Raw genomic sequence first — 26644 nt, 5'->3', positions numbered from 1 at the left:
GCAGGCTGGGCAGGGTGAGAACGCAGGAAGATAGGTCCAGACGGGAAACGCCCTGGAGTCCTGGCTTCTTGGAGCAGGAGTGGGAAGCAGGGATGCTCCTGGTCCCTCTGAGATGTCTGTTGACAGCTGTTGAGCCCATTCCTGGACATCTGGGCAGGCATGTGCTTGCACTAGAGTGGACAGGTCCTTGGCAAGCATATGCTCCCACTCAAGTGGACAGGTCCTGGGCAGGCATGTGCTTGCACTAGAGTGGGCAGCCCTGTGGGTGGCGCTGCACTCTCTAAGGCTGGGACACCTTACTCTGCCCTGCTGGCCAACCCTTCTTCCTCTTGTTTTTCACCCTGAGACCTGTGAGCCTAGGATCAAGAAATGGGAAACAGAACCAGCTGCCAGCTGCTCAGTCCCTCTCCGTGCTAAAGAACTGGTTGCCATTCTGGGGGACCTGAATGTCCTCCTTGATGCTGCAGAAGTTGCCTGGGGACAGACTGGAATTTAAGAATTATTGTTAGGGCTGGGGGTGAGGAGGGGGCTTGACAACGTATGGGGAAGTCAGAGGCCCACCCTCTGGCTCCAGATACTTTTCAAGATCTGCACCCTTAACAGCAAGACTTCGAGAAAGAGCCTCTGAGACAGAGTCCTTTCCCTGCCCACGGACCACAGGTTCTTCCTCGAGTCTTAATCCCTTAGAGAGGGGTGGAAGAGGACAGAGATGAATCGCAGTTTCTTATAAACCTGGTGGCTTCTTGTTCTCCGACGACAGTACAGTGAAGGAGCCCTGTGGTTCTGGCTTTGAGTCAGCCCCCTAGTCCGGGCGTCCCCAGTGCCATCTCTCTCCGCCCCGCCCAAACTGGAAAATCAGGCTCACGCCTGTGCCCGAGACTCAGTGCTTCCCCACACCATTTCGCTTTCCGCTAAAAGGAGGTGTTTCCTCGAAGCTGGGAAAGTCAACCACGGGGAGGCGGGACTCGGGGGGCACGGGCACTGGCGGGGGTGGGCCTACCTGCCTTCCTGTTCCTCTCCTGCCCCCTCCTCAGCGCAGCTCCCCACCCCCTGCTAAGAGCCCAGTGTCTTTGCGCCGAGAACGCGTGTTTGGCTGTGGGGGGGAGGGGCTCCCGTAGGGAGGGCGGAGCGAAAGAGGGAGCTATCACACTTCTAGTGTCACTGAATGACGGAAGCCCAGTGTCCGTACATAAGTTCCTGGCCCCTTCCTATGTCCATAAGTTCCTTTGTATGAGGGAGTTAAATGTCCCCCCACCGCCTGCAGAGGAAAAGCCCATTCACTTCGGAGGAAGGCACTCAGGTGTTTTGTTTGTTGAGATAAATCTCTTTGCAGCCCAAGCGGGCCTTGAACTTGCTGTGTAGCAGAGGCTGGCATTGAACGCCTCGTTCTCCTGCCTCCCGGGTGCCAGGCTTCACGGGTTTATGACGGGTGGGTGCTTTTTTTTTTTTTTTTTTTGGTTTTTCGAGACAGGTTTTCCCTGTGTAACAGTCCTAGCTGGCCTAGCTCTTGTAGACCAGGCTGGCCTCGAACTCACAGGGATTCAGCTGCCACTGCCTACCGAGTGCTGGGATTAAAGGCCTGCGCCACCACGACCCGGCCAACGGGTGGGTGCTTTCTATATCAGAATTCTTCTTTCCCACGGGGGGGGGGCACCAGTGCTTAATTGGAAGGCTACTAGTCACAGGCCATGTCCTGCGGGCCCTCCTCCTTCTCCCTGTTCCAAGGGTCCAGACAACACCCCGAGTCAACAGAAGCGGACCTCGGGCCCTGGATGAGGGCACAAGAGTCTGGAGGGTCCCACGCCTAAGGGAAGCAGGGTCTTCAGAGAGAGTGGCTAGGGAGGCCTGAGGTTTAGAGTGAGGAGGCTGAAAGAGAAAGAGAGATGGAGAGAGAATGAAAACAGGAAAGAGGAGTGAAAGAGGGAAACTAAGACTGGTGGACAGTCAGAAAGAGAGCAGCACCGGGGCACTGGAGGGGACTGCGGAGTTAGGTCCCAGGGAAAGGCAGGGCCGACTTCTGTTCTCCCTTAGCAGGACAGTTCAGCGCGGACAGGGTCCAAGCCTTTCATATCGAGAAGGGTACATAGAGCGTTTAATGAGAACTAGGCTGCCTCAGAGTCACCAGAAGACCCCGGAGTCTGGGTAGAGCCCACTTCCAGAGGGTGCTTCTGGCAGGATCAATTGCTGCAGGGGGCCTCCGCCGGGACGGGGCAAGCAGGCATTGTGTCCGGACTAGCCTTAGGGTCCGGACTAGCCTTCCGAGTGTGTTGCTTGGCCAGTGTATAAATCTTGCTTTGGGACGGCACTTATCAATGGACACGGCAGACTTGCTAAAAAGATGCATTTACGGAATACTAAGGGAAATGCCACTTCCTCCCTCCGTGGTCCCATCATTGCACCCCAAGGAGGTCGGAAAAGAGGCCAAGGGTCCCAGAAGGAAAAGGAAAGCGTCTCTCTCTCTCTCTCTCTCTCTCTCTCTCTCTCTCTCTCTCTCTCCACCTCCCCTGAACTCAGTATCACCTGAGTTTCCAGGCGACCAGGCGATGCTGGAAAACCAGAGCCTAGGACCTCTCATAGGCCTCCAACCAGGGCAGGGGCTGGACATGTGGAACCTTGCTCCTGACCCCTGTGCCACTCCTTCCCTGAAAGATAAGCAGCAGAACTTATTGAGAGGGAGGAAAAAGCCTATCCAGGTCACACAGCCGCCTACCTAGGGGGAATTCCACCCTAAGGGTCGGGTCCTTAGCTCCAGCACGAGCCCAGGAGCTTGACTGGTACTTAGGCCCCATGGGAGAGAATCCAAGTTCCCAGCCAGCGCTACTTTCCTCAAGGATGATCCTTGAGAAATGGAGCAGGGTGAGTCAGAGAGAGATCAGCTCTTCCAGGGACCCTGCTACCTCCTGCCTGGCCCCTCCCTCCTCTAAGCCACAGGATAAGGATGCTAGGAAAGTTGCAGCCAACAGCTAGGTGGTATTGGACTCTCAGGCACTAGTAAATGCCCCCAGAGGAAACTGGGGTACGTGGGGGTCTAATGTGAGGGGTTCTTAACCCCTTTAGTCATTTTAGGAAGCCAAACTGAATAGCGTTGACTGATATGCACCCAACCGCAAGCCAATTTCGTGGTTTCAGTTTTCAGAAGGCAGAGAGAGCTTTGGCCCTAGGCAGAGGAGTGGTCTGTGTCCCAGACCAGGCCACCTGCAGGCAACTGAGGCACAGTAACTGAGTCTCCGACCAAAGATCACACAGCCAGGATGGCTGCAATAGCTAGCCAAGCTTCTCCCCGCCACACCCCCGTATCTCTGGCATGCTTTCTGAACTTTGCCAATGCCCCTGCCTCTCCTTTCTCCCCTTCCTTTCCAATTTCCTTTCCCCTTCCTTCTGACATTTCCCCTTTCCCTTCCTCTCCTTTCTTTTCCTTTCCTCTTTCCCCTTCCTCCTTTTGTCTTCTTTTCTTCTGAATGGATTCATCTTCACTTTCTTTTCTTTCTCCTTTATTCTCCTCTCCTGTCACCTTGTCAGGGATGATCAGTTTTCCCAAACCACCCTCGGTACCTCCTCATGACCTGTAGGGGAAGTAATGGAGGTGAGCTCTAAGAAAACGTCTCACTGAGTAGCATTTAGAAGAATCTAGAAATACAGAATGCCTATAAGTCAGCTCCAGAAAATAGATTGAAATGACCTAGTCCAGTTTCTTCCTATCTTTATGCTAGGAGTGGTCACTGAGAAGTGACCCAGGCTTCCAGAATGCAGAGCCTCGCCTGCAACTGCAGACCATTCTGCAAAATGCAGCTCCTCTCCCCTTCCCTACGCTCCCAGGGCAGACCACACATTTGGCCTCATGACCTAGACAAAGTGACAAGGGAGAGGTGCTGAAGAGGCAAATGCAGTCCAGGCATGGAGTTTTAGCAACGAGCAGCATTCCCGTGCCTTTCTCTCCGGAAGCCACCCTGTGTTCACTGGTGGCCTGGGCCACAAGGAGGCCTTGTGAAAATGTCACATCCCTCACAGCCCAAGGGACGCAGGAGGAGAAGAGAAAGGGTAGCAAAGTGAGGTGCCTAGGAGTAGGGGAGGAGGAAAGCTCGGGAAGGGGGTACCCCCAACTCCAAGGAAAGGCTGACCTCATGAGTTACTGCTGCCCAGCTTCAGCATCCCAGGGGCTCCCATCTCCCTGAGCCTTGCGACCTCTACTAAGGATTCTACAGTGGTGGCTGCAGCCGGCTCTCACACAGAGCAAGAAGGCGTATGTGTGACTCTTCCCACTGTCTGATCCACTGAGCAAACAGAGGAGAGTTGATGCTAAACGTTTACCAGCACACCGCTGGGTGGTGGGGTCGGCCTCAAACCCAGGAGTGCCATGGATGTGTTGGTGTGCACTATTTCTGATGTCCCTATGACACTGGAGACATACGCATGTGGCACTGTGATCCGACTGGGTGACACCGAGTGTAGGCACGTGCACCAGAGGAAGTGTGTCTTACATGTGTTCATCCTGGAAGGCTGATAGGTAGGAAGGAGTGTGCATGTGTGTGTGTTTGTGCGTGTGTGTGCACGCGCACGTGCATGTGTGTGTATGTAACTGGGTCTGTTCAGGGTACTTCCAGGTGAAGTGTGACAGATGAGTCCAGAGCATCTAGCTGGCCATCAAGGGGAGGAGACCCCTCTGTTTCCACCATGAGGGACAAGGACTGAGCTGACGTAACAGACTTTTTAGGCTCCAAGAACTTCCGGGGTGCTGTGTGCACCAGGGTCTCTGCATTCAGGAGGCAGTGAGGTACTGAGGCAGGCAAGGGGTGCTCTAACTCGGAAGACACACCTCGCCACAAAGAACAGGACAGGGGGCGCTGTTCTCCCCCTTGCCCCTCACCCATGCTGGGGAAAGCTATCTCCTTCACACCATCTCCTCCTCCTCCCCCTCACCTCCCATCCACAGTTGCTATCTGTGGGGGAAGGAGAGATAGCTTCTGTCACACCCATGGGTCAAGGGCTCCAGGAAGGGGGAGGAGAGTGGGGTTAGAGCAAGAGCCTTGGCAAATGACCCCTTCGGCTCCTCTCCTAGGCCACTGGGCTTGAGGCATCCTTCTTGCTGCTAAGCAGTCCTGCAGATGACCTCTGGTGCAAGAGGTGCTTCAAGCACTCCCAGGAGCCACTGTCTCTTCCACCACCATCCCCCCCCCCCCCCCCCCCGCGCCGCACCACCCCTCCCCATTGCTTTCTGCCCCACACTTCTTAGTATGTGAAGCCAAGCCGGAAGAGAAAAGGCCTGAAGACAAGAACCCAGCAAGGGAAGACTTGAGATGGCGGGAGGTCTTCTGGTCCGATGGCCTTCTAACGCAAGTCTCTTGTGCTATGACTTGAGGGACGTCCCTGTTCAGATACCTGGACCCACCGTCATCCCTCCTTTCTAGAGCCTTCAGACAGCCTGCTATCATGGTTCACTGTGCCCAACTCAACTCTTTCTGTCCCTCATTGTACAGGGGCCAGGTCAATCTCCCCAGCCTCAGAGGGAGGAAGGGAGCCACTGTGGACCATGCAGGGTTAGCATCCTTCTGGTTGCCGCATGCTTTTGTCTTTCCTAAAGTTCCTTCCACTGCAACCCGTGCTGAGTTAGGAGGTGGCCTTTCTTCCCACCCCAGCCAACCTTCTTCAGATGAATCCATACCTTTGGGGGAGACAGAATGACCAAGCTCCAAAAATGAAAACAAAAGTCTCCACAGTCATCTCCAGCCACTCTCTAGCTACTCTACTCGCCTTTTCCTCCTTTGGCCCCAAGCTGCCACAGAAACCTACAGGGCATTAGAGCTTTCATCCCAAAATGAGTCAGGGCCCTTGAGAGCTGAGCTGGGGTGCAAGAATTTCCCCCTTGTGCCAAGCATTGGCTCTGCTTGAAGGCACCCTCCATCTAGCCCCCTGGAGGCCAGGGAGCAAGCTTAGCTTCCTCAGGCAGGCTTGTGGCTTTCTAGACACAGGCCTCCCTCAACACCCACCCGAGGCCTCTCTTTGATGCTAATAGGGAATAGGGGTCCAGAGGGCCTAAGGAAGGCTTTAGAGAGCCCCGAGAGTGCTCAGCTCCCATTCCACAGTACCTCTACATTTTCAACCACGGATTCAATGATCACAGAAATGTTTCCCTCTCTGAGGCCACAGGGACCTTCCAGGGAGGTGCTCAGAGGCCAGCTCCTTCCTTCCCTTTTCACTCAGGAACCAACAGACTTCTCCAGGGGAGAAAGTGGTCCTAGGAGGTGCTGAGGCCAAGGAAGATGGTGGGGAGAGGAAAAGCAGCAAGCAGCTGGCTGACCCCTGGGGAAGCTGGCAGCCTCCCCCACTGCCCCTGCACTGCATTCATTCTCTCCCCTCAAAATAGCATCTCTTGGCGGAGGAGGGGGGTGAGGGGAGTTCTCAGTCATTGTTCACCCCTTCGCACAGTGCCTTCACAGCTCTCCTGCTGTCTCTCGCGACCTGGTTTCCCTGCCCAGCCCTTCTGCGCTGCCTGCACCCTTGCCTTTTCACCCTCCCAGGTCCTAGGACCTAGGAAGAAAGCCCACTGTCCTCGGCCCACCCTACCTACTGTCTCCTGGGCCCCCACCCTCTGCTGTAGCTGCCCCTTGGGGGAAGAAGTGGATTTAATGTACACAATTTGAACATCAAAGGTGTCGGTGAGGGTTTAAGCCACAACATTGGCTGGAATGGCAGCTCAGTGGTAGAGTTACCATGTACAAGGCCAACAGGAGTGGTCCCAATTCTTCCCTCTGCTTCTTGAAGGCAAGGCTCAACATGTGGAGACTTCACTCAAGTAAAGATGCTCTCCATTGGAACTGGGAGCCCCGGGAGGGAGGGTTTCTCTGGGCTCTGACTTATCTCCCGCCATAGACTCTAGCCGTATGCGCTGCTGATACTGGCTGGACTGTGTCCTGTGTGGAGTGTCCTCTTGCGTTGCTCATGGACAAATGGGAGAGCCAGGCTCAGGACCTGGGAAGGGTTCCATCTGATGGGGAAGACAGACCGCAGACTGGGGAACATGGACAGGGGCCCCTTCTCAGCTGGGAGGACTTGACAGTATCAAGAGGGACTTTAGAGATGGGGCTCACAGGGTAGGGATGTGGAGTGCTGGAGCCGTGTGGGGTTGAGAGCAGCGAGAGGCTGGGATGGGGCGTCTGCTAGTCTAAGGCTGGATGAGCAACAGTGGGTGCACTTCCTCTCCCCCAGACCAGCTGTGAAGCTGACCTCCTGTCCCTAGCACCGTGGGAGAGTTGGAGGCAGGGAAAGAGCCCCCTCAAAGTCACCCCCCAAGGGAACCACTTTCTCCCCTTGTTATTTCTGGCTCCATTTTTTTTTTTTTTTTTTTTTTTTTGGTCAAGAAGGGTGTCAGTGGCAATGCAAATGAGGAGGTGCTAGAGGTGCTGGTGACACCCATCCTGTCCTCGGCTCCTCCCTGTCTTCCCCTATGCCCACACTAACACAGCGGCCTGGAACATCTATGAAAAGCGGCTAGTAGCTCTGCCCTTGGCCACAGTGGCAGGGGGAGCAGCCAAAGCTGCAGGCTGAGGCGTAATCCTCAAAGGGCTGGGCAGACACAGAGTGGTCTCCGAGGAGTCCTTCAGTGCACCTGCCCCTCCTGCCCTCAGTCCACCAGGTCTCAGGCCCTGAACATAGAGTTGTGTCTTAGCAACTGCAGAGATTCTGGTGAGTGCCACGGACCAGGACCTCTAGCCAGAGCTTCCCTCCCAAGGCTGTTCTGGGCAGGGCCAGCAACTTTGTAATACTGGGCTCAGAACCCCCTGTGGATGGAACTAGATCTCATGGGAACCTGTGGAGGATAGGAGTTGGCGAGGGGAGTTCTCTGGACCACTGAGACTCTCTCAAGTCACAGGAGTGGGAGTAGAGGAAGGGCAGAAAGGAGAAAACAGCGCCAGCGGGTTTCATACCTCACTGCTCTCTGTCCTTGGCTAGTCGCCCCGTTTGCCACTTCTCCCGTTGAAGACCCCCCACCCCGCCCGCCCCGCCCGCCCTTAATGCTTCATTCTCTCTCATGTCTCGGTTCTCCCTGAGGTGGCCAAAGCCGCTCTGTTTAGACTCTCGCTGAAGGAGAGGTGGCCCGCTCCCCCACCTTATAAAGTTGGCACCCGGTGAAAACTCCACCCCTCCCCATCTTCATCAGCCCTAATCAGCTGGGTGAGGTGTTTCTCATTAACGTGACTCACTCATCCACGCACCCCCTTTCTATTATCGATGGGCTCCTTTCAAGAGAAGCCACAGGCTTTACATAGAGCTGTCACCCCCTCAGCAGATCACCTGATCGCCTACCCATGGACCTGGGACCTCCAGTTGGAGAAACCCTGGGGGGCAGGGCAGAACTGGAGAGAATGGTGGACGGAGGTAGATATGCCCTGGCTGACTTGGTTCCTGCTGAGTCCTCACCCTCACCCATACAGACACATGGTCATGGTCTTCGGGTCTGTGCTGGGGTGAGCAAGTGGAGCCCCAGGAATCTCTTCTAGCCTCTCAGGGGGTCTCCCCTCTACCTCGCTCAAGTGGCAGTAGTTCCAGTCTTCCACCTTGTTTTCAGGAGCCTAGAAACATTAACCTTTTGGTCCCAGTCCTGTCGCCCTCTGGGCTGCAGAGAAGAATCCATAACAAAAGTGCTGTCCTGCTGGAGGGTGGGAGGGACGAGGGTGGCAGGGTCACCAGCCCTCTCCCCTCAGTGGCAATGGAAGTCTGTGGCTGTGGAGGGGACCTAGATGGGGACACACTGCTTTTTTCCTCCCCTGCCTTCTCTTCCAGCCCCCAGCAACATTCTGCTCTGTACCCGAGCCTTTCCCGCGTCCCTAGAAATCAGGGAGACAAGCTGCCAGAGTCTGCTCCCTGTGTCCCCATGCTCTCTTCACCCTGATGACAGGGGAAGGTCCTCCCACCTTCAGTCACAGACTCAAGGTCGGCCTGTGACCGCATGCCAGCTCATCCTCACGCCCTTCTTCGCCACTTTTCTCAAGGTTCAGTGTTTCCCTTGCCTTCTGTGTTCCCAGAACATCTCCAGTCTCTGTGGCACACGAGCCGGTGCTTCCGGAGCCATAGGGCTCACTAGGCACTCGTATACCAGATGTCCTAGAATCTTCTTTGTCAGGCACATCTGCAAGGTGGTCTACCTTTCCTCACACTCAGCGAGGTCTTGGCTGCAGACAGTAGTTGAAATGGGGAGGCTGGCCCTTGCTGCATGTGGTGGGACAGCTGCCATGTTGTAGAGCTGAACTCAGCCACGGGTCAGCAAAGGCCTCCATGTCCTCTCTCTTTCTCTTTCTTTTTCGAGAAAGGGTTTCTCTTGTAGTCCTCACTGTCCTGGAGCTTACTCTGTAGACCAGGCTGGCCTCGAACTCAGCAATCTGCCTGTCTCTGCCTCCTGGTTGTTGGGATTAAAGGCCACCACGCCCTACTTCCGTATTTTCTTTCCAGTACCAGGGATTCAAACCAGGGCCGCTGTGCAGGCTGGACAAGAGTCCTAACACTAAGCCACACCCCCAGTCCTTCCCTGTGCTGCTTTTAAGTGACCACGCGACTTAAAAAGAGGTCTCGTGGGAATGAAAGACCGAGTCAATGAATGAACAACTCAGACTTGTTTTTCTTCTTTTTTTCTCAGAGAGCACAGCCAAGCCTTTGGCAAAAGTCATGAGTTCATGACCCAGCTCTGGCCTCCCCAGTCTGAGGTCTTTGAGGAAACAGTTGTGCTTGAAGCCTAGCTCCTTCCTAGTCTTAGACTCACGAGGACATAGAATATAGATTTCCTTCTTTACGTTGTCCCAACCTTGTTCCTGGCATTCTGAACTATCTGAGAAAGCTATCAGAAAAATAAGGGCTACCGACCAACGAAAACGCCCCAGAACTTCTGCAGGCCAGGTGTGCTGATGGGAAGAATTCAAGAACCCCTGAACCTACAGGGGTAGGTGACTGCTTCACACCTGTTCTAAATGAAGACATAAGCCACGAGTAACCAGCAGCCAGTATCATCAACAGAATCATGGAATGTGGGCCACCCACACTTGCTAGTGCCAGCTCCGCAGTGCCTATGGTTCCCAAGACATTTCTAAGACCTCCCAAGTGAGGTTCAAGGCCCCTCCCGACCCATGGAAGCACGGCTGAGAGCAGATGGAACAGGTAAGTTTTATTTGGACTTTCAACTTGTTCAGAGAGCACAGGGCCCTCTCTCCCCCCTACAGGCCCCCTTCCCCATGTCCCCTCCCTGGGGAACACTCAGGGTACAATGATGCATCTCTGGAGTCCTTGGCCCCTTCCCTGCTGACATACCCCTCGCCCCTGCACAGAGGAAGGAGGGGTGTGGGGAGAGGGCCCGGAAGATTTGGATCAGAATGGCACAAGTGATGGACAGTGGTTTTCACTGCCACCAGCTGGCCAAGGCCCCAGGGAGGCTCAAAGTGAGGGGTGGATTCATAGTGGGCAGCAGGCTCCCTCAGGAGGCTCCCACCTCAGCCTGGGGCCCCAGCCTCCCGCTCCCCTGTCTTTCTGAGGGGACGGCTCTGAGGTAGATTTCACAGAGGGAATTTAGGGGTGGGTGGGTGGGTGTGGAAAGGGGATTAGCTCTTTTGAAGTTGATCTCCACAGCACCCTGGGCCCATTCTCGGGTTCTGGCCTGGGAGGGAGGAGCTGATGACACCCACCCAGCAACACCTGGGCTCCAGGGCATCTATGGTGTCAGGAGCTGCAGTGGGGGAGCATGGAGGCATCTGCCTTGATGATCTTCTCCTTAGTGCCAGGGACTCTGGAAGGGCCCAGGCCTGTGAGGCTGGCAGACCGGCCGTCCCCTGGACTGAGCGGGTAATGGCCCAGGAGTCCCAGCCTCAAGGCAGCCCCTTTGGGCTAGATCATCCAAGGCCTGCAGGGTTCTCCCACACCTCTGCCGCGTTCCCTGTTCCCTAGGGTAGGCAGAGGGGGAGAACAGAGCTAGCCTGCAGAGAGTAATGAGAAACAAGATGCCTCCTTCCCCAATACTACGAGTCCAAGGCTGGTCGGGCATGAGACAGAGGGCTGGCATCGGTGTGCAGGGCAGGCTCTGAGACCCTCTCAAGAGGTCCTCCCCGGGAGAACACTGCCCAGGGATGATGGACATTTGGGAAGGGGCTCCCAGAGCTCTTGACCCTTCCTCCGCTCACCCCCCCCCCCCCCCAAGCACTAGACTTCTGCTTGGCTCCAACCTTGTTGAAAACCAGAAAAGCAGAGAGAGAGAGGTGGAAGGTATGTCCTCCCCATTCCAGACTAGACCCCCACTCCCCAGAGGAAACCAGGAAGGTGGAGAGAGCCTTGGTCAACCTCCTGGAAAGAGCTAGAGCTGAGTGGTGCCTGGACCAGGGAAGACGGCACACACATTGACTCGGTAGCTAGTGGAGGTATCTGGGGACCGCAAGGGGCAGGGGCCCCCCACGAGATTCATGCAGCATTCAAAGTGAGTGTTTGGGGGGAGATAAGAGAGCAGAGAAACAGCCAGCCGGGGTAGAGGCGCCCTAGATCTTGCTGTTCTCCAGGTGGGAGTCAATGTGTTTGATGAGGGCGTCATCCGGGTACCCGACAGGGAAACCCAGCTGGCAGAGGGGGCAGCTGCGGATGTCAGAGCCCACCGTCTCCATCAGTAGCTGCAGGGGGAGAATGAAAGCACTTAGAGCTGCCTCACACCCCAGCCTGCTCCTTCCTAGGATCCGCACCAGGGCGGGCTGCAGCATGCACAGGGGTCCGGCTATCCTTCCTCCAGCACTATCCTCAATGTTTCCGACACCCACTAACCCAACACCTCCTTCTTTGCCCAGGGCACTGGTGTATGAGAGTCACTGTTCAGTTAGCCTGGGCACACCAGTAATGAGGGAATCCAGGACTTTGACATGCCTCCAGAGTGACTCAGACACAGCTAACTTATAGCACTGGACAACTGCAAACCATGTACAACCCCAAAATAATTTCCGGTCACACTTGAGACCACTGGAACAGGACAGACAGAAAAGAGTTCAGTATCTGAGGCTTGGAGTATGGAACCTGATAGGCAGGCCGGTCCCTGTGTGGGGCCATGTTCTGCCCCTTTTAGTACCCCTGTCCTTCAGCATCAACATAATAGTACACCTGAGCCACACATCCGAGAACTGCTTTAGGATCACTGCCTCCTAAAAACCCACTAAGGTAATAGTGGCATCGCCCTCATTTTGCTGATGAGGAAACTGATAGAATTTGAATGAGGTCCTTAAGACACTACACAGTGGAGTCGAAATCAAAGCTAGGACTTTGAGGACCATACTTCTAATAGTGCAGGTAGGGGTGGGAGCTTGTTCCTACCAACTGGAAACCGAGGAAGAGGAAGAGGAAGGAAGGTCTATACTAAGCTAGGGTGTGTTTGCGGGGTGGCCCCTGTCTACCATGTGTGAGAAAAGGGGACAGGGTGGGACTCCGGAGGGAGAGCAGGCTCTTTCCTGGCACCTCACGGTACCCAGGTTAAGGGAAGCAGTACACAACTCACATTGATGGATGGCCAGGACTGTGCGTGCTCAGCGTGGGCATAGGCTGTGGCTGCAGGTGACTCTGGGATGGGGAAACCCGCACAGAATGAGGCGCAGCGGATGGTGCCCGCTTCGGGGCTGGGTGGGCTGGCCGGCATGGCCCACTCCTCTTCCTCTGATGGCTGCTTCTCAAAGCGCAGGCGGATGCCCTCAAAGGCGCGGCGAGGGCTGAGCGGCCTGCCGGGGCCATAGAGCTCGCCGCCGTAGGCGCGGGGCTTGGGGAGCGTGGCAGCCTCGGCCTGCAGCCAGGCAGGGGAGGCACTGGCATAGGCTGCGCCCTCTGCCAGCTCCGAGTAGCTGCGGCGGCCCTGGAAGCCAGCCTTGGCGTGGTGGCTAGGCGGCTTGGCATAGGCGCGCTCGGCCAGCGTCCTCTCCCCGGGCGGCGGCGGAGGCCGGGGCTGCGGGGCCGGACAGCTGGGTGGCACCGGCGAGCGGCGCTGCGGGCTGGGTGACTGGCACGATGGCGGCACCGGCGAGCGGCGCTGTGGGACGGGCGACGAGCAGGAGGGCGAGGCGGGCGAGCGGCGCTGCTGGGGCGAAGGGCATGGGGGCACGGGCGAGCGGCGCTGTGCGGCGGGGGACTGGCACGGGGCACAGGGCTGCGGTCGGGCAGGTGGGGAGGGTGAGGGGCACGCGGGGGCCGGGGAGTGGCGCTGCGATAGTGGCGAGTGCCTTTGGCCTGGGAAAGAGAAAGCCAGGTGGAGAGGCAAGTCAAGTGGCTCCCGTGGACAGTGCTCACCCAGGGAGTGGGAGGTGGCTTCTGGGCCCAGCACCCCTGCTCCCCACACTGGGGGCCTGCCCATCTCTGGTAGTCTTACCTGCATTCCGGGCCTGCTCCTGCAGCAAAGTCCTCAAGATCCTCCCCTGCAGGGAACTCAACTCCCGAAGCCGACCCAGCTCCTCCGTGAGTTCTGTGTAGGCCAGTGCCAAGTTCACCCTGAGGTCAGAGGGCAAGGGGTGGGAAAGAAAAGGGATGTGGTTCTTCTGCCCCAGCCATAGTAGAAAAGAACCCGCTCTGCCTTGCATCTTTCGCACCTACCCCAGCTGCAGAAATCCTCTCTGCCTGTAAGGTCCACCTCAACAGCCAACTCTTCTGGGGAGCCTGCCTCTGCTTCCAGAGATCGTCCCCCACCCTGGAGCAGAGGTTCCCCGCCTAGGGCAAGGATGTGGAATAGAGAGATTCCAAGGGAGTCCCTGAATCCCACTTGGGGCTGATTCCTAAGAAAGCCACATACTGAGTTTACAGCTCACGTGTTCCAGGCGCTTGTACTAGCACAGGGAAGCTGACGCAGAAGCTGAAGCCTGACTGCCTGGGACACAGAACAGGTTCAGGGCGAGCCTGGTGAGGTCCCGCCTCAAGACGAAAATCATAATGTAACTCTATGGTAGAACACTTGCCTAGCAAGCATGTGGTCCTGGGTTCAATACTGGCCACAATCCCAAAACTGTAATACCCAGGATCTAGAACTATAAACAAACGATCTGCGTGCTGGGGGAGGAGGCTCATAGGAAACATCCTCAACCTTGAAAACACTGGGGACCACTTCTGCACAGGCAGTGACGAAGGAAGCCATTCCTTAGGAAGCACTCCACTCCTGGAAGGTAGAGGTTGATTCGCTCCCCTCCAAGCTGGCCCCATTCCTGGCCCACTGCTCTTGTCCCTGCCTAAAGGGCGCCGGTGTGCTCCGAGCCTCCTCAGGACCTCTCTGAACACATCTGTCCTGCCCTTGCCATTCATTTCTGTCTAAGCAGCTGCTGGGCACCGCCCGCCCGCTTGCAGGGCGTGCCACCCAGACTCGGCATTTCTCAAAAACTGCCTTGCTGTGGACTTTTACTGAGAATTATTCCAGTGTATTTCTCTTCCCAGCTCTTTGTTCAGGGCTTGTTACTCTGTGCAGGTTCAGAAATGGCTCCCATCCAGTTCTTTCCTGTTCACATCGTGCAAATTAGGCCTCATGGAGCTGGGGAACACTCATGCCTAAGTTTAGCAAAGGACCCCTTTTTCCCTCTGGGTCACCCCAAACACACACAATGAAAGTTATCACTCCAGCGCTGCCCCTCTTTCTTCCCGTGAGCTGCTTCCCGGCCCCAGGAGCAATTGATCTCTGCCCTGGCTTTCAGACCTGCCTGCATCTGTGCTTCTGGGCTCGGATGGGTCTGAGCGCTCTCTGAAGGTAAGGGTTTGGCTTTCCTTGGCTCTCCCATCTCTACAGTTCCAGAAGGAACCCTGGAACTTCAGCAGCTGGGGATGTAGCGAAGTAACGGGTGCTGTTGAGGGTCAGTCTCCTCCTAAGGTGAGAGGATGCACGCAGAGTGACAAGAAAGGGCAATGGCTGGGGATATGTGAGGCAGGGAGCCTATCAGGAGAGCAGAGGCATCCAGGCTGGGGCTGCAGACAACAGGTAATGACTGTGCGCCCCGCTCTGGTTCAGGGGCTGGCATTCTTACCGACCTAGGGTCACAGTGTAATGCTACTTTTAATTCAATTACAATAAGGCTTCTGAGAGCTAAGCCCACTCTTTAGGGAAAATCAGGCCTCACCACCCATCTTCCAAGACAGGAGTAGTCCAGGGAGCCCTGACTTGGGCCATGGCCACCAACTCACCATATCTCAGGCCTTCTGTCTGTGAAAACACCCTTTGCTCCACCACCCCCCTCCCACAAGTCTGTGGGAAGAAATGGCATCTTCCTCTGAGCCTGTCCACATGTCCCACACCAAACTCGGGGTTCTCCACGGAAGCTTTGGCTTTTAGACTGAAAGCCATCTGAGTGCAGGAGCTGTGTGTTCCTAGTCAGGCTGAGGGCTCCTGAGGGACAGGATCGTGCTGTCCACTCAGTGGTGGAAGCCAGGGGGAACTCTGGACAGGGCAGGGATGGAGTGTTACCTCTGTCCACAGAGCATGGTTGCTCTCCCCATCCACTTTCCCCGTTCTATCTCAGGTGACAGATACAGGTCGTCTCTTTCACACTCTGCCTGGGAGATCTCACCTGTCACATTCAGTTCCCCAGGCCCCTTTCTCCCCCGCTGGGCTCCCTTGGTGTCAGGAGTCACCTAGTTTCCACAGCCCAGTAGCCCAGTGCCTGGCACTCTCCTTGAGGTGAAAAACATGGAGCTTCAAGAAATGAAGGAAGAAGCCCTTACCACAGTGTGCACAGCTCCCTCCAGGCTGACACAGTACTCTAAAAGCCTCAGGACACCCTCACAAAAACCCTGGACAGAGTGAGGAGCTCTGACCTCCTCCTGACACCTCACAGTTCTGTGGGACATGCCTTTTCTCTGGGCATCTCTCTCCTCACATAGTAGTGGCTGAATATGCTAAGCACCAGAATGACTCATTGAAAACATTGCCAATTCAGTGGAAAAAAATCTCAACTTGACAAACACAACCCAGAGCCTCACAGGTGCATCTAAACACATACCCTGCTTCCTGACTTCCTGGCCACACCTGAGAGATTTTTCCACCATCATGACTTGAGGAAGAACAGGTCATGTAAGCCACAGCACATGCTTCCCTGGGTCTATACAAGTGCTGATCATGGGCTAGGAACTTCACTTGTCTTTACGACTACCCTATGCCCACCTATCTACGTCCCAGGTAAGAAGAAGGGTCCACAGAGATAAAGTCACTCGGCCATGTCCTAAGGCTGGGAGAAGAGCACCAACCTCCAAGATTCCAAAGACCCAGCTGCTAAGTGTTACACAAACACCTCCCAAACCTCAGGGAAGTGGGAGGAAGCCCAGTGGGAAAGCAGAAGAGGAGGGAGGAAGAGGCTGGGGACCTCGGAGGCAGCCCAGGTGTTCAGAGAACCACTACTGCCTTGGAAGAGTGATGAGAGCGACGGACTACAAGGGAGTGGAAGGTCAGCTTGGCTAAGAGCTAGTAGGAGGCTGTGGAGCAGCGGCGGCAGAGTGGTGAGTCAAACACTTGCTCTCAGCACCTCAGCCCACTCGGTTGGCATCTTTGGAGAAGCTGGAGTACAAACGGTGGAGCTGGCAGGAGAGAGGGCTACTCTTCCCTGACTTAACCTTTCATTCATCCTTCCCACTAGTAATCCAGGGATCTCAAAGTCCCTCCTGGAAGGAGTTGTCTCCACTGTCACTAATAAAGCAACTGCAATCCAGGAAAGTCAAAGACCTGAGCATCCTCTCCAAAGCTTCTTTCTGCCTCAAAGGAGTCTGGGAGCCACACAGACCACCCCCACCCCACCAGGCCCCACAGTGTAGGGAGAAGTCAGGACTCAGGCCAGCCCTGAGGGATGGGATGAGACTTGGAGACTGGCTTCAAGTCAGGATGAAAGCGGGGATCAGGGTCCAGCTAGATACACGGCTCGCAGTTCTTCTGTGGCCATGATTATGGACACATTTGGGGGTCAGGACTAGGGATAGCAGTAAAGTTAGGTCCTCTGCAGGGGAGGCAATAGGACGATAGTTGTCCTGTGGTCAGAACCCTCATCTGATGCAGACCCGGAAGAAAACCAGAAACCTGGCATTCCCAGCCCTTCCATCCTTACCCTGGTTGCCCCCTAGCTGCCCCAGGCACCCTACCCAGCAGGGGAATTTAGGGGCCAAACTTTCCACCCACCCACAGGCACACCCAGCATCAGTCTTCCCGCCTGCCAGACCCTCAGGGAGGGGACCACAGGCACCAGGCCGTGGAGCGGACTTGAGGTTGCGGGCTGGCGGAGGAGGAAGTTGCTTGCAACAAGCCAGTGCTCCACCACTTCCTTTCCGGAGCCTTGAGCCCTTCATGCTCCTCGACCAGCTATGACTTGTGGTCCCCAGACCTGAGCTCTTATGGCAGCCTCCACCAGGCAGAAGCAGATGGCTATGGGTCCAGAAGCTTCCCTAGACACAGCGGGACTGAGCAACCCACACTTGGACAGGAACCAGGGACCCCTGTTTGCCCTGGCCTGTCCCTGCTCACATTAGTTGCATAATTAATAGTGTCCCCTTTCACTTTCAAAAGTGATGCAATTTCGTCAACAAATCACATGGTCACCTTCTTATAAAAGGCCTCCTACCTGCAGAACCACCTGAGCAGGCAACCGTGAACCTTTTCACCCTGCCTGCTAGGACCTGTCTGGACCACCCTTCCCTGGTTCCTGAACTCTTTCTTAATGCTTCATGTCTATGAGAGTGATGTGGACATGAGAAAGCCCATTTTGGGGTTTGGGCTTTTTGTTTGTTTGTTTAAAGATACTGGCTTAAGATTTGTTAAGTGTGTTGGATGTGGTGGCTCATGCCTATAATTCTAGCACTTGGGAAGAAGAGCCATGAAGGCAAACTAGGGCTATTTAGCACTCAGGAGGCAGAGGCAGGTGGACCTCTGGGAGTTCTAATCCAGCCTGGTCTACATAGTGAGTTCCAGGACAATCAGGGATACATAGTGTTACCCTGTCTTGGAAAAACAAGCAAGCAAACAAACAAACAAACAAAAAAACAGTTGAGGTTGGGCGGTGGTGGTTTATACCTTTAATCCCAGAACTTGGGAGGTAGAGGCAGGTGGATCTCTGTGAGTCTGAGGCCAGCCTGGTCTACACAGCAAGTTCCAGGACAGGCTCCAACGCTACAGAGAAACCCTGTCTTGAAAAACAAACAAACAAACAAAACAAAAACAAGTTGGTAGTACGCGCCGTAAGGCCTGCACAAGGGAGGCAGAGGAGGAGAAAAGGGGTTATCCTCGGCTACATGGCAAGTTCACGGCAGCCTGGGCTATGCACTCTGTCTTAAAAACCAAAAACCAAACCAAAACGCAAACAAAGAACAATAAAAACCACTTGGCGATGAGAGAGGGGAGAACGCGCTTGGCTTCTATGGGGAGAAGGACAAGAGCAGCTCCGGTTCTGGGCTCAGCTGGCAGGCACAAGGCTGGAAATGCCTTCAAAACCCGGTTCTTCTGGCCAGCAGACCCCCCCCCCTGCCCACCCTCAGGATGCCCCACAGCTGCAAGGGCTCAGGGGTTAATTCTCTGTGTTCTGGGTATCGGTTGAAGGAGACTTAAAGCAAAGGAAGTAGGGAGGGTGAGAAGCCTAAAGGAGGAGGCCCTGGGCCTGCTGGTTCTGGGGGCAGGAGGCTAGGTTCAGGGTACACGGGGGTCTCCGACTTCCGTCCTGACCTACCCCACACTGCCCTTGACCTCTGTGCAGAGTTTCCATCCTCTCTCTTCTGAGTTCACACTTCCCCACCACTAACCACAGCCCACGCAGAGGCTTGTGGGTGGAGAGAAGGGGTGGGAGGGGTGGGCGGAAAAGGACCCAGGTTGCAACCCTGAGCCCCCCACACTAGGAAAAAAAGAAAGACCTATAATTTATGGTTTCCCCCTCTTTTCGCTGGGCCCCCTCACCAATAAGACCCCATCTACCTTCCAGAGCTGCTATCTGCTTGGTGCCCTCTCTCCCTCAAGCAGTGACTATAAGATTTCTCTGGCCCCCAGCACTGGCCATACTTTCAAACAGTCCTGCCCAGGAATTCATAGGCCAGGGGAGGGGACTATAGGGTTCCTGCACAGGTCACCTTGACAAGGACCTTCCTGGGTCCTTACCTCCCCGAACATCCTCACAAGATCCCACCCACAGGTCAGACCTGGGGAATGGCAGCCTGGTCCCTGCAGCCTGGTGACTGGCGTCAGTCCCCTGGCTGTGAAGCACTGGTGGTCAGAGTCTGTGGGCCAGGAGCTGAGAACAACGGTCTGTAGCTTCCAAGGCCAGCTCCTAGGCACAGAGAGCACCAGGATGGGTTCAGACAGGCAAGACTGCTGTAGGAGAGATGTTTTAGTGGAGGGTTCCTGAGATCAATCTGGCTGCCCCAGCGAACAAACGAGACTGAAGGCACCTTTCAAGATGAGAGGATTAATTCCTCGAGACAGGCTGGGTTCAGGAACTGCCCTTTTCCCCCAGATAATGTAGAGCCAGCATTTCATTCCCTGGGAAAGTCCATCAATAAAATTTCCCCTTGACTGGGTGGTGGTGGCGCCTTTAATCCCAGCACTTGGGAGGCAGAGGTGGGTGAATCTCTGTGAGTTCAAAGTCAGCCTGATCTACAGAGCAAGTTCCAGGATAGTCAAAGCTACATAGAGAGACCCTGTCTCGGAAAAACAAACAAACAAATAAATAAAATTCCCACTGGATATGTAGTCAGCAGAAGTAGATAGGTGACTGATGATCCCGGGAGCTGAAAAGAGGTGACTGAGCCATCCTGAGGTGGGGGGGATGGGAGGGAGCCCCAGGGAATTGCCTATTACCAAAAAGACTGAGTTTATAAGAAAATAAAACTAGCAGGGGAGTGAGGACTTCCTCTGAGAATTGATCCTGCCACACTGGGGCTGTCCAGAAGCATTTATGCTAACAGAGAGGAAAGGGCAGGTCGGGCCTGCTGGGCTGACAGAGATCCAGGAGGCCTGTGGAAGCCACAGACAGGTCTAGGAGGAGCCCGCTGCACCTTGGGAGAATTTCCTCGGCCAGTTCTCTTGGGTTGGCAAGGAAGGGGTTAGTTTGGCCAGAACAAGCAATATGGATGATGCAGCCTCCCAAACACCTTCTGAGATGGTTTATCTGTCACTCGGTTCTTGCGGTCCTAGCCCTGAAGGATCCGCCACTCTCTTTGCCCCTTCCCATCTTTACCTCACCTTCCTCTCACATCCTGCAGCAATGGCTGACTTCTGAGCCCAGGAGGAGAACCCAGGGTCCGGAGGGGCAAAGGGAAAGTCTAGAATGCATGGCCTTTCCCCAGCCCAGGAAGAGTTCTGGGATCCAGCCCTGCCAAAGTCTCCACTAAGTGCAAGAATTTTCACTGTAAGAAGGGGTTGGACTCACTGACCCCTAAAGAGACCTTCGGGGCTCAGCAAGGATCTACTCTACGTATGTGTGCTTTCCAGGTTTAAATACATGGACTACCGTGGTCCCAGAGCCCCAGCCACAAGCTAGGGTGGACCCTTTCCGCAAAGCTCCCTCCCATCCCCCACAGAAGCCTAGCTGAGGGAGGGGTCTCCCCCTCATCAGTCCCACAAACTAGGTTCTCACCCTTTCGGCTGTCACAGCTCCACCCAGGCCCTCACCCCTGGGTGGGGAAGGAAGCAAGGGGTATCTCTCACTGGCCAGAAACGGGAAGGATAAGGAGAAAACCTGTTGAGAGGGAGGACCCCTGGAATCCTGGGAACTGGGTATGCCACCGAGGGAAAGTTAATTCCTTCCTGCCCCGCTCGGGCCTCAGTCTTCTCTGGTAAGGAATGGATGAAACCTGTACCTGGTACCGTTAGCCTCATCTCACCAGAGAGCATTAAGTAAACGGAGGTTTAAACACTGTTTCTCAGAAGTGGGAGAGGCTAAGTGCCGGGCAGCTGTGAACGATGCCAGGCTGCACTGCTGCTGCTCACCACCCTTGCTGCCCAGCACGTCCCAAGACCCCTGTCATGTACCCCCACACTCAGCTTCTTCCCATTTTCTAGGCCTCTCCTCTGGGACTCTACTCTCTTCCTATCACAAGGACTCTTCCCTTTAAATAAAGAGACGCAGCAGGCTGAATCCTAAACCAGGGAGGCCGTCTCCCTCCTCACAAGTGAGAGTGGATGTACTCTCACCCTCTAAATTTTGTTTCTGGTATAGAAAACTCACCGGGGAACACGGAACAGGGTGGTAGAGCCACTGAGTGCATCCCCAGCCCAAGCCCTGAGAAGAGACAGGCCTGGTCCCAGAACCTGACCGCTCCAGAGCCCTCCCTGCTTCCTGCAACAGGGGCAGAGTGTAAGCAACCCAGACATCACACCCCTAGACCTAGGAAAGGAGGTCACTCAAATAATGTGGACAGATGGAAAGCAAACGGTGGAGACCTGAGGTAGTCTCCTAGCATATGGGGTTGAGAGGGCAAGGATTACAGATGTGACTTACTGATCATCCCCAACTCTCTTTACCCAAGCCATGTCACATTCCGACTGGTTGGAGGCCAGATCCTGAGGAGAAAAGTAGAGGTCAGAGCCCAGCCTCCCCTCTGTCTTCACCCCTTCTCTGCTGATCTATGCTCTGCACATCTAAGGGCAGCTCCAAAGTCACTGTTACCTGGGCCCGGCTCTCCTGCAGCTGCTTCAGCTCTCCCTGCAGCCTCTCACATTCTGCCTGCAGTTGCTCTTCCCGCAGCTGAGCCCCCCGAGCCTCCCCCTGCGCAGCCTCCAGGGCCTCTTCCAGCTGTCTTCGCTCCAGCTCGCTCACACTTACGCTAGCAGGACCAGGCCAGCCTGCCGTCGGGAGACAAGACAAGGTGAGGTAGGCTCTAGCTGCCACACAAAGCCCAACAGGAACACAGTCCGCCAAACACCCAGGGATGAGAGGTACTATTGCAAGGGAAACTAGGATGGGCTAGATGGAGAGTCAATCCTGCTGTATAGGCCAGGGGTGGGGGGAGATGAGATGGCCTCTGGAAGGTGTCTCAGGCTAGAACCTGAAGTCTGGAGCATCCTCGGGGGACTCTGAGTGGGCCGCCCTCTGCTGGCATACCCAAGAATTTTATGATCTGAATAGCAGAGGTATGTCAGTGGGAGAATTTGTCAAAGGGTGGCTGAGGTGAAAGAACAGTTGGAGAGGAGAATGGAATAATTTTGAACAAATTTAAGATACTGGAAAGGAGCCAGGTGCGGTGTCACGTGATTGTAATCCCAGCGTTAGGGAAGCAGAATAAGACATTAGCATTCCAAATTCAAGGATATCGCCTGGTGTACACAGTAAACTCCAGACCAAAGAGGGCTATATAGTAAGACCCCAAATAAATAAATAATAAATAAATAGAATAATGAATAAATGAAAGAAATGTATGGAGACTTTAGGCAAGTTGGAGGTGCCCAGTGGTATTGAAAAGGGAGTTACAATTGGAGATTTGGAGATCAGGAAGGCAGAGGTCACTGAAGTCTTACCATGACCCAAGGCAGGTCCCCCTCTCAAAGCCAGATAGTGCAGGTCCAAGTCAGGACAGGGTGTGGCAGGAGCGGGTGGGGGGCTCAGGCTGGGGAAGGCTGCATCCCGGAGGCCTTGCTGCTGCTGCAGCTGTTGCTCCAAGGCACAGATCTGCTGCAAGTGAGTCTCTACCAGGGCCCGCTGCAGGGAAAGGCAGAGGGCTCAGGGTCTGGACAGGGCCAGGGAGCTCCATGGACTCCCAGACCCAAGAGTCCCCAAGGCCGGGTAGTCATCACTGCCCAGACTGGAGCAGAGGTTGCTAATGTGTCCCACACTCACACTCCAAGTGGCCACAGGTGTGAGGCCTCCCCTCCTGGCACCAGCAATGCAGATGTCACTGGCTACTGTGGCTGGCAAGGTCAGAGCCAATCCTCTTCCCTGTCATTATCGCACAGGGGCATTTATACAAAGATTCGGCTCTGGGTCCAGCTTCCCCACCCCCTCAGGAGTGTAGCTTCCACTTCTGGGCTTTGTCTGCCTCCAGGATAAGATGGGGCTAGCAGTGCCACGCCTACTCTTCTGATTGTTGTGAGAGCTAAAATGAGTAAGTGTGCGTAGAGGGCTGAGAACAGAGCCTGCCATGCAGCGAGAGCCTCACACACGTCTCTGACTATGAGAGGGAAATGGTCTTAGCCAAATGTCCCTTTACCCTCACAGTTGCTCAGTGAGATGGTTACCATGTACCCTGCTTTTCAGGAGGGATGGAAGCTAAATAACTGGAACAAGGCCAGAGTGAGGAGCTGACAGAGACCGTGTCTCCTGATCCTGCCACCTGCCCACACACTCGCACAAATGGCCACACGCTAGCTCTCATCACACCCATGGCAAGAGCTATCTCTAGAGTTCTGGGTACCTCTCCTGTCACCCGCACCCTCGCTCGGGCACAGTGCTATGGGTACAGCTTTGATGCAGTGTGAGATATATACATATATAATTATACACATATATGGATATGTGTATATATAAAATATAATATGTATCTATCTCTCTATATATACATACACAATAGGATATATATAAATATATACACACAATATCCTACAGGGTCACTGCATAGCCAAGGGGACAGAGTCACCCATGACCTGGGTGACACTGTCTCCCTCACAAGGCAACGCAGGCAATCACGGATAGACACACAGGGACACAGGTGCTATGCACACAAACATGGTGTGTGTGGCACACGGGGCTCATACATAATCACACAGTACCAGGTACATGAATACCTCAACCCCCACTCTCTGAGCCTCACCATCTCCCCCAGCTCTGTCTCCAAGTCGTTTTTCTCCACACAGAGTTTCTGGTAAGCCTGGATCATCTCCCCGAGCTGTTCTTCCTGCTCCTTATTCTTCTGCAACTGGGGAGGCCCGGAGAGGTGCGCCAGGGTCAGGGACGTCCTTGACAGGGAGCAGAGGGGCTCCACGAACCTCCCCAACCCCATTCCCAATAGAACAGGGAGAGCTGAAGCTGGTTTAGGGGGGCAGTGGCCACCTCTAATCAAAGGCCATGGTGGGGATGAGGCAAGGCGATTGGCATTGGAAACAGATTGGAAGCAGGAAGCTTAAGGAGTTGGGCTGGCTGGGGAACTAAGGCCAGGGGCTTACCTCATGTTGGAACTGGTTGAGCCGCTGCTGCAGACTGACCTTCTCTACCTCCAGCAGGGAGCCATCCTTGATTTCATACAGGGGGAAGCCGTGCTCCTCTCCAAAATCAGTGATCAGTGGGTACTGTGGGAGGGCGGTCCTCAGAGAAGTCTGGCCCCCACCCAGTGACCACTCTGTGCCCCAACCCTACTGCTTCAGAGACTTCTATTCCTGCCCTCTCCAACGGGACCTACCACTCCAAAGCTGAGTGCCACCCCCACCCCCGGCACCCCACTTAGCTACAGGTGTAGCAAGGCTCACACACCAGACCGGTCGGCCACTTCTTCAAGGATGAGCCTCCAGTTCTGATGACTTCTTCCATCTGAACTCACGGGCACCCTCCCACCCTTGCTACATTCCTATCCAACTTCCCATCCCATCCAGGTTCTGACCTTGATCTCATAGACTTTGAGGCGCCGGCGGAGGGTGGCGTTCTCTCTCTCCAGGCCCCCTAGGCGCTCTTTGATATCTCCATAGGCCGTGATGAGAGCGAAGTGGGAGGCAGAACACATGTCGCCTCCGAGGGAGGAGTCTCCAGGACCATCCAGCCACACCTCACTGGGCCCCAAAGCTTCTTGGGTCAGGATGCTGATGTCATCTTCAAACATGGACTCCATGGTAAGGGCTTCAGCCCACACTGGGCCTCCTGAGAGAGCAAGAAGAGCAGAGTGAAGAGGACCACTTGGTGCTTGTCCCAACTCCCCCATCCTGGTCTGAGGACCCTATAGTAGCTGTAGAGTTTCAGCTGGGTGACCAGATCCCACAACACTCTCTCCCTCAGAAGGTTATGTCTATCCTGTCTATCCTCCGCCGTCACTGATCGAAGAGGAAGGAGATGGAACCAGATGGACCTCATGAGTGGAGTCGGGGGACAACTGATAAACAGGGTCAAGGAAGCCACAGTGACAGGGAAGGGTTCTTTCCAGAACCAAGAGAGACCTGTGGATGGGAGACCTACTGTCCCAGCACTGGCACAGCCCAGAACCTGCCTGGTCTCCTCCCCCAGATCTCCATTTTCCCAAATACCTCGACAGCCACCGAGATCCCCATCCTCCTTCGCTTCGCCGCTCCTAAGGAAAGCCAGTGCTTCTGGAGGGCCAGTCCTACCAGTCAGCCTGGCCTCTGCGGCCCCCGCCCAACTTCCTCCCGCAGGATCCCAGAGTTCAGGAAAAGGAAGCGCCTCCCTTAACTGCACCGGGGCTGTGGCAACCGTCCAGGCGCAGCCGGCCCCTGACCTGGGACCTACAGGAAGTCCTTGGCTGAGTGTCAGAGGCAGCAAACTGGGCAAAGGGGCCTAAGGGGTACAGGGCCCACTAAGGGAGCCTCCAGCCTGTCCCATTGTGCCTGCACTCAGGGAAAAGGGGAGCCCTGCGAGGGGGCAGGAATGACTCAGGGCTCCCAAACGAGTAGGCAGCGAGGGGGTGCGTGTGTACTTCTCCCGGCCCTGTTTATGAATGTGGCTGTGGCTGGCATGTGGGGGGAGTGTGTGTCTGTGAATGAGTGTAGGTGTGCCGCAGTCAATGAGCGCCTTTGCAGGGCGGAGGACGGGGGTCAGCGCGGAGTTCGGAAGCGGCCAGAGGTTGTGTGCGCGCGTGTGAGCACGCGTGCGTGAGCGTGTGGGCAGGGTGGGCACGTTCGGGCCGAGTGTCACGTGAGGCACTATGGGAATGTCCGAGGTGTGTGCGCGCGCTGGAGCGTGTGTGCGCCTCGGCCAGGGGGCTCGGCCCGAAGGCGCGAGTTCCGACCGTGCAGGCCCCAGCCCCCTCCCCCAGCCTCGGCTAAGTGCCGGAGGGACGCGTGTGACAGGTCTGAGTAAGGAGCGTGTGCGCGTGTTTGTAGGGCTGGCCCCACCTTTAACCCTCTCTTGCCCACGCCACCCCCTACCCCTACCCCGCTGGCCGGCGCTCATCACACACACACCCCTCGGCCCCTGCCCACGATCTCGGGCCACCCCCATTCGAGGACTCCGTGTCCCCACACACCCCTGCCGCGAGACCCGAGCTGCCTTCCTCCGCATCCTGGGGCCGCGCGCGGAGAACCCGCGCAGGCGACTGGGGAGGGGGCCCCGATACCGGCTAGGACCCCCCCCCCCCGTCCCTTAAAGAGCCGCTCTTGAAACCCCCTCGGGATCGGCAGACAGAAATTGTCGCCCCTCCCCTCTCGGGGGCCGAGACCGCGCAGCCCCCTCCCCCACCGCGGCCGGGCCCCGGGCGGGCTACTGAGCAGCGGCGCTCGGGCTGGCCGTAGGCTGCGGGCAGCGGCGCAGGACCCTTCCCTACTCTACTCCTGGGCGAAGCGCCCGCCCACCTGCGCCCCGCGCCCCCGGCCTCCCGTGCCCCCGGTCGCCCCGCGCCCGCCGCGCCCCTCCCCCTCCCCCGGCCCGGCCCGCACTCACGGCTGCCGCGGGCTTCTGCTCGCAGTCGCAGCGCACCCCTCCGCCGGCTCCCTCCCCTGACCAGCCCCGGCGCCCCCACCCCCTGGCACCGCGCGCCGCTCCGCGCCCTGCCGCCGCCGCCGGGTCTC

At 55.9% G+C, this 26644-nt stretch overlaps 1 protein-coding gene across 2 annotated transcripts; it reads right to left on the bottom strand.

The window, feature by feature from the left end:
* Positions 1 to 10148: 10148 nt before the first annotated feature.
* Tbkbp1 (TBK1 binding protein 1) lies at positions 10149 to 26640 on the bottom strand. 2 transcript variants are annotated; one of them, XM_041665184.1, is made up of 10 exons: positions 26517 to 26640; positions 24514 to 24767; positions 24083 to 24205; positions 23731 to 23835; positions 22442 to 22622; positions 21594 to 21769; positions 21426 to 21487; positions 13361 to 13479; positions 12503 to 13221; positions 10149 to 11633 (listed from the first exon to the last, which is right to left on the bottom strand). In XM_041665184.1, exons 2-10 carry the CDS (start codon positions 24736 to 24738, stop codon positions 11505 to 11507), a joined length of 1839 nt encoding a protein of 612 aa, XP_041521118.1. In that variant the 5' UTR covers positions 24739 to 24767; positions 26517 to 26640; the 3' UTR covers positions 10149 to 11504. The 2 variants fall into 2 exon arrangements, with proteins under 2 accessions (XP_041521118.1, XP_041521119.1); XM_041665185.1 differs by lacking the exon at positions 26517 to 26640 and adding an exon at positions 25148 to 26448.
* Positions 26641 to 26644: the final 4 nt, after the last annotated feature.

Source organism: Microtus oregoni, unplaced genomic scaffold (assembly GCF_018167655.1).
Source record: "Microtus oregoni isolate MIOR12 unplaced genomic scaffold, Mior012 000015F_ref0000493, whole genome shotgun sequence".
Lineage (NCBI taxonomy): Eukaryota > Metazoa > Chordata > Mammalia > Rodentia > Cricetidae > Microtus > Microtus oregoni.
The sequence above is the reverse complement of the archived record's forward strand: the minus strand, read 5'-3'. Positions and strand labels throughout refer to the sequence as shown.

Bases quoted from the DNA above. Each gene is read 5' to 3' on its own strand.
- Tbkbp1 (XM_041665184.1), bottom strand. From the start codon at position 24,738: ATGGAGTCCATGTTTGAAGATGACATCAGCATCCTGACCCAAGAAGCT. The intron at 24,206-24,513 runs GTCAGAACCTGG...GCCCTCCCACAG, and splicing joins TCAAAGTCTATGAGATCAAG to TACCCACTGATCACTGATTT. The intron at 11,634-12,502 runs GTGAGTTGTGTA...CTCCCCCTGCAG, and splicing joins AGTCCTGGCCATCCATCAAT to CTACTGATGGAGACGGTGGG.